We start from the raw sequence: 12,251 nt of genomic DNA on the forward strand, positions 1-12,251 counted from the left end.
CCGCGTTCAGACATATTTCTTGATGTCTCTCTCTCTGTAGTCTAGTTGACGAGAACAGAACTTTTCTTCCCTAGTTTTGATACTTATATATTTGATTCTACTACTATTGCTATTAACCAAGCTATCGCCAACACTATTACTTATACCTTTCTCTACAACATGAAATGTATGTTGATTCTTATTAACAAGAAAATTCTACAACTATATTCTTTTAATTTGAAAGAGTAGACAGCGTCTCAATGCATCATAGCAATCTACGCTATTGGTCTCTTTAAGGCTTGAGTACCAAATACAGTATTTCAATTCATTTTCTTCTAACAGCTTCAGTATTTTGAGATTTCCAATACTCTTTTAACCCTTTTAGGATATATATTAAAGAATACGTTGTTATATATATAATAAGTGTGCAAAATTCAATTTTGTATCTTGAAAACAAAGGGCGGAAAAAAGTATTGAAAGTCTGAATTTAGACCCCATACATACATATATATATATATATATATATATATATATATATATATACAGGGTGTTTCTAAACAACACCGACAACGTTTGCGAGGTGATTCCTGACACCAAGATCAGACAAAAAGTATATACCAACCTAAGTGCACAAATGCTTCCTTTCTGACTTATAGACTGCCGAAAATATGAAAAACTAAACTTTAAAGGTTCATAGCTCCAAAACTATGGGACCTACCATAGTCGGGTCAAAATATGGCCTAGAAACTATTATGTGCTATATCCAAAAATCTATGTTTCAGAATCCTGTGGTACTCACGCAACAATTTTTATAGACGGAGTTTGGCTACAGGCATTTAATTGGAAGAACTCACCAACTACCTCTATAAAAATTGTTACGTGAGTACCACAGGACTACGGTAGGTCCCATTGTATTGGAGCTATGTACCTTTAAAGTTCCACTTTTCATGTTTTCGGCAGCCTATAACTTCGAAAGCAAGCATTTGTGCTTCCAGGTTGGTATATACTTTTTGTCTTATATTGATGTCAGGAATCACCTCCCAAACGTTGTCTGTGTTGTTTTGAAACACTCTGTATATATATATATATATATTATAAAAGTTACTCTGTCATTACTATTTGACCTAGAGTCATAGTTAAAATGCCATTTTCTTCAGTATAACAAGTTCTTTCGAACGATATAACTCACACGTCCATATCATACACCTGAACCGGAAAAATCGGGAAAAACTGGATTTTTTTCTGACAAATCAACCCCTCGGATCACTTGCGCCCATCGGGCCCGGCCCCGGTTTCACGTAGAGATCTCAAAAAAAAAAAAAAATATCCAACCGTGTACACAATGCACGGATGCATGCAAAGATTCAATCTGATACCTTAAAAACTAAAGGCGTGAAAAATTTTTGAAATTTCCCTTAGGAAAGAAAAAGCAAAAGTCACGCTCCTCCGCCCCCACTTAACACCGCCAAGTTGAACATCGGTTCCCAAACGATCTGGGGTATTCTTTGGTCCATCCTTGACTTGACCAATAAAGAAAACCCGGATTAAATAATTGTTATAGAACCTAAATAAGCGATCAAAGACAATACTACGCCATGGCATAAAAGTATATCGTAAATCGTAAAAGGGTTAACACCCATTTTGAAGGATCAACATTTAAATTGTTTGCAATTATGAGTTCTTTGAACTATCTGAAAAGAGAAACTAATATAACTAATGTAAATAAATTTAACTGTAAAATGTAATATAGCACAAATCATTGTTATAGAGTACCGGTAACCAGTGGCGTATTTACGATTTGGTTTCGGGGAGAGCTTTGCTAACTACTCCTGGAAATGTAAGAATTCTGCAAGATATTTTATTTATTTTAATATAGTAAATAAAATTTCGAGAGGGCTTAAGCCCAGAAGCCCCCTTAAATAAGCTACTGAGAATAACCCTGACATAAATCCTATTCCACCTACTTTTGGTTTGCCCTATAGATTTAATGTCAACTCGTAAATATGCTAAAGACATACTTGAATTTTAAAAAAATTACTCTGTTGTATAAAATCATAAACAGTAATATTGGAAACTAATGGATTGAATATGTATCACGAAGTAGAAAAAGTAGATCTTCTAGTACCTCTCCTGACCAGTCTTGTGCCTTTGATTAACAAGGTCTTGTGTTCGATTCCGTGATGGAATAATATCAAACACATTATAGTAGTTCAGATTATAGTAGTAGACATAACTGCATTGTTGTCAAAGGATGTAAATATAAATGAATGAATAAATCAAGTCAATAGTTTAACTTGATCTCTTTAGATTCAAGTGTAAAGTGCAGATTTTGTAGTACATAGCCTAGTTGCTGGTAACAGTTGTACATTTATCGATCAATTATGATATCAATAGTCTAGCAGGGCCTTTTCAGATTCTACTTTAAGCTGTAGGTCTCTTTCTACATAGCTATGCTGCTGATAATGGATTTAAATTGATCAATCAACTATCAAACAAAATTATAAGCTTCGTCGCACATATTCTCACTGCTGATAGTGGAATGTAAATATATCAATCAATTTTCATATCAATAGTCTTATCACAGCAAAATCCTCTTTAAACTGTAAATTTCGTCCTACGTAAGGTTGCTGTTGTATTAGATCAATCAATTATCAAATAAATAGTCTAGCACGCCTTTTCAGACTCCAGTTTTAACTGTGAGTTTTGCCCTACATATTCTCGCTGCTGATAATGTTTAAATAAATCAATAAAGTATCAAACCAATAGTCTAGCACAATCATTTCAGATCCCACGTTAAAGTATAAGTTTCATCCTACATATTCTCGCTGCTGATAATGGATGTAAATATATCAATCAACTATGAAATCAATAGCACAGTCATTTCAGATTCCGCGTTGAACTGTAGCTTCGTCCTGCATATTCTCTTTGCTCATAATGGACGTAAATAAATCAATCAATTATCAAATCAATAATCTAGCACAGCCTTTTCAGATTCTACTTTGAACTGTCAGTTTCGTCCTAAATATTCTCGCTGCTGATAATGGACATAAATATATAATTATTTATAAAATCAATAGCGTAGAACAGCCTTTCAGAATCCTCTGTAAACTGTAAGTTTCGTCCTACATATTCTCGTTGCTGATAATGGATGTAGATTTATCGAGTCAATTATTAAATCAGTAATCTTGCACAGCCTTTTCAGATTTCACTTTAATCTGTAGATTTTGTCCTATATTGCTTCCTTACTAAAAGATTAAAATACCAATCAATTAATCAAATATATCGTCTAACACACCTTTTGTAGATTCTGCTAATAATCACGTATTATATTGCCATGGAGCTGATAAGGAATGTAAATACACCGTATAAATGAGTGAATAAATCAAATCAATTGTGTAATACCATCTTTTAAGATTATACTTTAAACGGTAAGTCTTCTCCTATATAGCCTCAATGCTAATCAATCAATCAATCAATCAGATGAATCGTCTACCACAGCCTTCCATGCTCCAATCCACCAATGAGTCCTTCCATGTATTATTCATAGGTAATTCTGAAAGCAAATTGAAATAATTCAGCTACTGCCAGTGGCAACCCGTGTACTTGCGCGCTGAGCGTCGGAAGCTCTGCGACGCCGGCGCTCCTCAGTGCACGGGAGTCGTTGCTGCTGTAAAAGTCGAACGCGAGAAGAGAGAGAGGGATCCGGGGCCGTGTGTGTGTTTTTGTGAGGAGAAAGAAAGAGAGCGAGTGAAAAAAAAAGAGAGAAGAAAAGCTATAACGCGAATTCAACCAAGGTGGCGGTGCACCGACATTCCCCTTCGATTGAAGAGGCGGGTGTGCTGTTGGAACTGCCAGCATGGGGCCCCGTCGTCACCAAGGAAGAGATGGGTAGCTTCAAGTCACCGGATGAAGTAAACGTTCAGCTGGATCTAGATCTCATTGAGAGAATTACAGAGTGTTCAACCCCCCTCCCCTCCCCTGCTACACATCTCGACACGAAATGGGACTCGTATCAGGTAGGTCATTTCTTATTTTATAACAATTATTAATATACTCGACTCATTGATCGAAGTTTAATGTCGTGGAAAATATTCGATTTTGACGAGTTTTAGTGTCCCCATTAGTTGTAATTAAGGTTGCTTCATTACCAATGTTTCTCTTCACAGAAAATGGTGAACGATGTGCACAACTTCTTTATATTTATTTATTTACTTATTTTATTGATCCATTACAGAAAAATGGTAACTAAATGAACAACAATAATTTTTTAAAAGGCATGAATAAATAAACCTCGTACATTAAAATATGAATCATTATATACGTACAGATATTGTGCATTACATACATTGAACATTAATTCTACATCGGTAATGAGCAAAAGGTGCTCTATATATTATGTACTAACCGAGAAGAAGATATATTATTGTTTTTCTAATGTTGGTATGGTAATGCTTAACAAAAGACTAACGTCGCAGTCTGTCAGTCTGTCCACCTTGCTAATTTCTAACAGTAAATACTCAATCTAACACATGTCTCTACCTGTGCTATCACTTGCCTGCCTCACGCTGATAGATGTCGCTACTTTCTCTTTCGCTAGCTACTCAATCATTTAAATAAGTAGTATTCAACCTAGAGTACGTAAAAATTTAAAATTACGAAATTCTATTCTGTAGCATATTTCTATTTATAAATTAATATGATTCTTTTGTTTATAAATATATAGCAAGAGTTATATGTTTAATAAGTAACATATTCTATATATTATATTTGGTACTGTTACCAGAGATGAAATGGGTCAGGGTTTCCTGGGTCAATAGGGCGGGACCTACTGCGATCCACTCTGACCCATTCTGCTGAGTGCATTGTAGGCAACATCTTCTGAACACTGGTGAAACTGTCTACGTTTTACTTTTAAAGCCTCATTTCTTTCTTCATTTTTCATTTGCTTCTGTTCACTTACTTAAGATGAGTATATCTAAGTGAAAAAAGAACTTCAGGCACTTTTGGATATTGATATTTGTAATTGTAATAATAGCAATAGAACATACTACTTGGTTTCCGAGACACAGTCGAAGTTTACACTGTTTACTTTTTTCTTTACGTTGACCTATTTACCTTGATTTGGGACTTTTAAATTTCATTCTATTTTCCACTGAGAAGTATGTGTAATTCAACAACGTAATAACTATATGTAACAATTAAATTGAAATTCATCGTAACATGAATCATGGCAAACACGTTACCATTTCATATATTAAAGGTCTGATCCACCGGTTGTAACAGAGTGGTGTTTGAGAGATTGACCGCAGAGATTGAAACTTGGATTAGTGATAATTTCACAGCCTTATTTTGAAATGAAATTTTTGAGTTTTACGTCCCAAACTTATGCCGGTTAGGCTAAAGGAGACGGTGATGATGAGAAATGAGTGAAATGATGGAATGAAGAAAGTGGGAGAAAACGGGAGAACCCGGAGAAAATCCACGCACACGGTGTTTGTCCACCACAAAGTTCACTTGGCAAGAGCCGGGTTTGAACCTGGGACCTCATGCACCAGAGGTGAACGCTCTACCACTGAGCCACCGCGGACCCCACAGCTTTAGTTTATTATAAGTGTAATCTCTTTGTAGTTAGTGGAGAGGAGGGCGAAAGTCAATGGGCCAAATGAGTTTTGGTGGGTGGTGGTAGGTCATAGTAGATCAGACTGTGCCATTGTGGGTCAAAGTAGGTCACGTGGGTGATGGGTCATGGTGGGTCGTGGGTCAGTGGGTCATGAGTCAAGTTTTCATTGACTCACACCACCTCTAAGTTAACTACAGTGATGATTCCAGATTTTCCCGAGGGGAAGAATTTCAATATAGGAGGGGTGAATGTAGTATTGGGAAAAAAGTCGTAACCTACATTGAGCACGATCGGAAATAATTTCTGGGGGAAATTCTCCAACTCCATTGGGCAGTTCCCCCATCGGGCAACCCGTGAAGTCATCTCTGATTACTTTAAATATTTTGAATTAAAGGTAACTTAAATCTGGGGCTATACGCTTGTATGTAAAAATATCGTCAAGAGTACACAAAAAAGAAGGGGTTGAATATAAACACAATGTTTTAAATCAACACAATATTGTGTATCACAAAGTCCTTGAGTAATTGCTTAGATATCCAGCATGGTCAGCATGGGAGACTCGAGTTTGATTCCCAGTGGCAGCTCATGTAGTTCGAATCTCACGTTAAGCTGATAGTCCACGTTGCATGGGATAGTTTCGGTACTAAAAAGGACACAAAACTACAAATCAATCAATTTTAATAATTGTATAAATTTGGGAAACGACTATGAGGAAGACCTAGGCGCAGAGGGGAGGACAATATTAAGATGGATCTCGCAGAAATAGAAATACAAAGTAGAAACTGGATCCAGTTAGCTAAGGATAGAAGTCAGTGGAGAGCTTTTGTGAACGCGGCATTGAACATCCGGGTTTCATAGGCCATAGAGTTAGTTCTAAATGGGGTATGGAATTTAGGGTGAATGATACACAAACCACAAAATAAATATTAAATTATAAACAATTTGAAGCTTTAATTAAGTATAATTTTAACATATATAGTGCCCAGTGGGCCAAAAGCTTGCAAAGAAAACATAGTGTTTGTAATGAGAATAATCGTACTTAGGTTTGTCTTCAATTACCGATAGATGTAAGCCTGATTAATTTCGAATAAATTGGTATCAAAGTCCAACTGAACCTCAAACTGGGTGTTACAAAACAACAAGGAAGTAAGGAAATTGATTAGTATGAATTAAGAACATTGTATTACATTGCAACATCGTATTTCATGACCAAAATGAAAACTTGTGTTTGCTTCTCTTGGGCTACTTTGCATAATGCGTAATATAGATATACCCCGTCGTCACGGAACATTTACTAAAATGTTATGTTCCCTATTCTTGTACATCATCTATTAGAAATCGTGTGATTGTAAAAGTGCTTAAGCATACACAAATTAAGAAAATTGTTTATACAGAGTAATTAAGAACAAAGAAAGAAATGTAACAAACTAATGTAATGGAACTAAAATAATGCCAACTTTAAATGATAACATCAACTGTGCTACAATGAAACATTAACCTCTTATCGCATACCGTGCCATATATGGCACATACCCTTTTTTCACCTTAGTTTTTTTTGTGATTTATCAAATGCCTCAAATGATTGTTTTGTCTGCTGTGTGAGATATTGACGTGTATGAAAATGAAATGAAATCTTTGAGTTTTACGTCCCATGATTATGCCGGTTAGGCTAAAGGGGACGGTGATGATGAGTAATGAATAAAATAGTGGAATGAAGAAAGTGGGAGGAAACGGGAGTAGAGATGCAAAAAAGCCGGCTTTTTTGAATTGATGTTTTTTTACATAAAAAGCTGGCTTTCTTGGGAAAAAAACGAGAATTTTGGAAATTTTGGCTTTTTTCATTTTCATGAATTTTCTATCTAAATAGCTTTCTTATAGTATATTCTATAGTTAGATAACAATTCCATGACTTAAATGCCATATTTCGCTCTTAAATTCACCATCAAGATGAATGGAGCACATGTTTTACGAATTAAAGGTAACATGAAGAATGTAGTATTTGAGGGCAATTTTAGACTCTATTTAACTTTATTTTAGCTTTTGAGTTACCGACATTTTTTTCTCCTCTAGACCATTTTAGGTTGTCATCCGTGTTTCATTTCTAACAGCTTAGTACTATAGCTTCTAGCGCAAAAGTTAAACTTATGGTTTTCTATATATTCGTTAAAGCGTACGTTTTTCAATATATCCGTCAAACCGTATTTCCGCATTTCTGTTATACTGTAGCTGTGCAACGATTTAGCAATTGCCCCCCTAACTTTTACCGGGCCCCCCTACATATTTGGACTGGCTGTCGGACTGGCATCGTCTGAACTAACATCATATATCCTTGTGTTCTGTTACTTTCACTTCATTTCTTGATGTACATGGTGATACAAAAAAAAAAAAAAAAAAAAAAAAAAAAAAAAAAAACGGGAAATTTTGAAATAATTTCGTGGGTTACCGTTCCCTTAAAATCTCCCGAAATCGGAAAACATTTGGCCAATATCTCGGGAACGCTACGTCATAGAAAGATAATATTGGTGTTGATTAATACCTAAGAGGATGGTGATCAAATAGTACCAAATAGTAACCGGTAGCCACTGATCAACTGGCCACTGGCCAAACCATTGGCCAGTTAACCAGTGACCACCGGTTACTAAAATTGTACTATATATATTCTATAATGGCATTACTTTTACTAGTAAATGACATTTTTTTTGCAAAAAAATAGTTTTCATGAAATTATTTAATTTTCAAAATTTCCCGTTTCTTGAATCACCCTGTACATTTCATACAATACTCAGGCAGAATGTCTACTGATACTTTAAATACTGGAAATACTTGAAGTATGCTGGAATTTAATTTTGATACTGAGAATACTGGAAATATACTGAAATTTTGATCCACATACTGGAAAAATCAATGAAACTGGTAATTTGTCAACAATATTTTTTAAATGTTTTTAATAGTCTTAGAAACAGTTTTGTATTCATTGAGATTGTCAATTTTTGCACAGCAAGTGTTGTATTAAATTTGTAAATAGACATTTAAAACAATGGTTAGAGTGGAGGGCTGTGAGGGGAGTTGGGAAGCCCTTTAAAAATGTTAAAAAATCGTTTGTGTTTCAAAAAACATCAAGGGTAACTAAATTTATTAAAAATATTCTCTTGATGGTAAAACAATTACAAATCTGAAATCATCAAGAGTGTTATTATTCCTAAAGAACTTTTTTTATATAAAAAATCATTGTAATAGGTATTGGAATTTTGTTGATAGTTATCCTGAATATACGGAAAATATACTGAAATTTTGAAAATTAAACTCAGTAGATACCCTGTCAGGTCACCTTCTTCTAAGAGGTCACATTCTATGCCTAACCAGATAAATATATCAATTAATAAATAAATCCCGATATCCATATTCCAATGAAACTGCCAACTAAATGAATGATCATAGCCCCAGAGAAAGCGTTACATTACACAGCCCGCCCATCTTCGGATGGGAATGAAACTGCACTAAAATAATAATAATAATAATAATAATAATAATAATAATAATAATAATAATAATAATAATAAACAGAATGCTTAACACATGAATTTTCAAAACATAGGAAAATAATCAATGTCATCGTTTAAAATTTTAAGTTAAACCGCAAAATTAACTATTTCTCTTTTGTTTGTGACGTTTATGACATTAAATTTATGACATTGTATGAGACGAAACGAATTGCTAAAAGTGCGAAATTTTGAGTTGGTGTGCTAAGGGAATATTCTACTGGGGATCGAATCCAGGACTACGCGCACAGGAAACTACGTATGTAAACAACTTAAACCAGCAAAAAAATCTACACAAGTACATAGTTAATTAGAGTACGCATTATGATTCTTTGTAACACCAACAGAGCTCCCTCATAGATAAGGGTTCACGACTTTGGCATGGGAAACCTGGGTACGATTCCTGACGAGATCTTATTTGATTCGGGCCGCAGTGGCTCAGTGGTACAGCCTTCATCTCTGGTGCATGGGGTCCTTGTTTCAATCCCAGCTCGCGCCAAATTAGCTTTCTGGTGGAAAACACTGTGTGTATGTGTTTTCTCGGGCTTCTTCCGTTTTCTCCAACTTTCCTCATTCCACCATTTCATTCATTTCCCATTCCTTTAGCCTAGTCGGCATTCGGCATTACCGTGGGTCGTAAAACTTACAGATTTCATTTCATTTTCTCAAATGATTCGGATCCCACGTTAAGCTCCAAGGGATGATAAATTAAGAAATCGAAATCAAATTTTAACAGCAAATCAATTTTAGATATTTAATGGAATTTCTTCAGAATACGTGTTTTGGTTATGCCCATAGGGGGATCCACAGTAGTCACATCTGCACACCCACAATAACACCAGTCTTCCTTTTTCCCATAACAATTCATTCAATTTTGATATTTCTTTCGTGTTGCTCCATGACATTATTTTATGAACATAAATTTTTAAAAATGGTATTGAAGTAGGTACGTTCATATTTCCACTCCACAGAAAAATACTGTTATAAAATATGTTGTATTTCTTGTGCGCAAGTAGTTAACATTGTGAAACATGAACTTTTACACAGGTAGATTTTCTCAGATAATTCCTTAAGTACATCTATAAGTTAGAGATGCCTGTATAAATCACTACGGCTACGTAATATTGAATGGGTATTATTCTGCACCCGGAAAGACCACAAATAATTGTTAAATACTTCCATCTATATTTTCAGAAAAAATGATAGAACTAGATTGATTTTATAAGAGAAAGTTGACAGATGAAGTGTAAGATCAAATTTTCATGTTACATCAATCATTTCCCTGTTAGACAAATATAGTTTTATTGAGAAAGTGTACAAATGTATGTTGAGTTAGGAAGTTTTAGAAAGGGGCTTCGGATCCAATGGACCCCGTGGAGGATTCCTGCCATGAACGTATTTATTACGTACACGTATCTTTATTTTACATGGTCTCATCCGTCCCCACCTGCACTCCCATTACCAAACTTCTGCATCCGTTATAGCCCAGCCAATGAAGGTAAAAATAAGCTAGATGTCGGAAGTAATTCCTGGAGAGCTGAATTTTTTCCTGTTGATAGACTATGATGAGACATGTAATTTCCCAAAAGTCCTCGGTTCTCCCCCTTATGCTTCTCCCCCCCAGACCCCCTTAAATGTGAACTTGCCCTCTCTCAGAAAATTAGCCATAACTCCGAAACCAGGGGAGCAAATGCTTCGCATTTCTTTTATTTTCATTGTCTAATGTTATGCTACAAGAAAGGTGTCTTTTATTTTTCTTGAGAAATGTATAGTTTCGTGGCAATTGTGTCTTAAACTAAAAACAACAGTTTTTTGGCAGGAAAAATTCCCGTTAATTTTTTTCTACGAGGTAAAGTGAAAAAAAAAAGTTTCAAATGAAAGTTTTAGATCGAAGTCTAAGCTTTAAAACGAGGTATATTATGATAGTATTTATTTCACACATGACGAAAAAAATACCAAAAATGTGCTCCACCAGGTCAGCGAGCCTCAGTGCTGGTGTAATCCGACGAAATAGTACAGTGAACTCAGAAATCTTGTAAGAGCACAGAAGAGTTATGTACAATTTTTTACCCGATAAACTTAATTTGGATGGGAGGTATAAAGAAGCTACCTGGCTGGAATGGGCTTATGAACATTATTTGCAGCATCAAGCATTCTTCTGAATCTACATGTGTTATGGCAGTACCATTTATAAACCAAATAATATGTCTACCATCTATTCTGCTTTATCTTTTGGTGCAGATCAATGTAGAAAAAGAAATCAATCTTGCATTGCTACTTTTGACCAACCATTATATCTGAAAGCAACATAAATCGTGGAAAGGTCAGATCCTAATAGTGACTTATCAAATTTTATTCTTAGGTTAGGTGGATTTCACCTTTTAATGTCTTATATGGGATCAGTGGGCCGCATAATGGAAGGAAGTGGCTTACAAAATCTATGGGAAACTGTTTATGGTTCGGCAACTGTTAATCACATGTTAAGTGGGCATGCATATTCTAGAGGAATAAGAGCTTATTATTTAACTGCGGCGTCTCTCATTACGGTAATGAGAGAAGAATATTTAAAGATTGAAGAGGACTGCAAGAAATTAGAAGACATACGTCAGCAACTTATTGACAAGGAACTGGATTTCGAGCAAATTAACCTGGATGATGAAGTTGTAGAAACTGTTTTAAACATTGAAACAAATTTTGAAGAGATAAAAAAAATCTAGCAGGACAGCAAAGCTTTGGCTAAATCTAATTAAGTGCATAGATCTTATGTTGAAATTTATATTTGCAGAAAGAATTGGCAACTGGAACATGCACTTGAGTACAGTAGCAGACATGCTTCCATACTTCCATGCTGCAGGTCACTTGCCCTATGCTAAATCCGTGCATTTATATGCTCAGCAAATGTTGAAACTCGAATCTAAAACTATCAAAAGAAGAATACTAATTATTTACTAAACAAGGTTATTTTACCGTTCGCAGGAATGGGAAATGTTGGTCAGAAACTTGGACAGACATGATAATAGAACAATGCCTAATGCGTCCAATGAAAGCGGTGGGAGGTCTGACGCATGGAAGAGGAATAACGGATAGTATTTTGTCAAAATGGATTCATGGAA

The 12,251-nt window shown here is 35.2% G+C and overlaps 1 protein-coding gene across 1 annotated transcript in view; it reads left to right on the forward strand.

The window, feature by feature from the left end:
* Positions 1 to 3,642: 3,642 nt before the first annotated feature.
* Positions 3,643 to 12,251, forward strand: part of LOC145671314 (dipeptidase 1-like) — a 266,200-nt gene continuing 257,591 nt past the window's right edge. The window contains exon 1 of the mRNA XM_081740303.1: positions 3,643 to 3,995. Within this exon, the coding sequence (XP_081596429.1) occupies positions 3,864 to 3,995 (132 nt within the window). The 5' untranslated portion in view covers positions 3,643 to 3,863. The remainder of the gene's footprint in view (positions 3,996 to 12,251) is intronic.

Source organism: Thermobia domestica, chromosome 2 (assembly GCF_964235325.1).
Source record: "Thermobia domestica chromosome 2, izTheDome1.hap1.1, whole genome shotgun sequence".
Lineage (NCBI taxonomy): Eukaryota > Metazoa > Arthropoda > Insecta > Zygentoma > Lepismatidae > Thermobia > Thermobia domestica.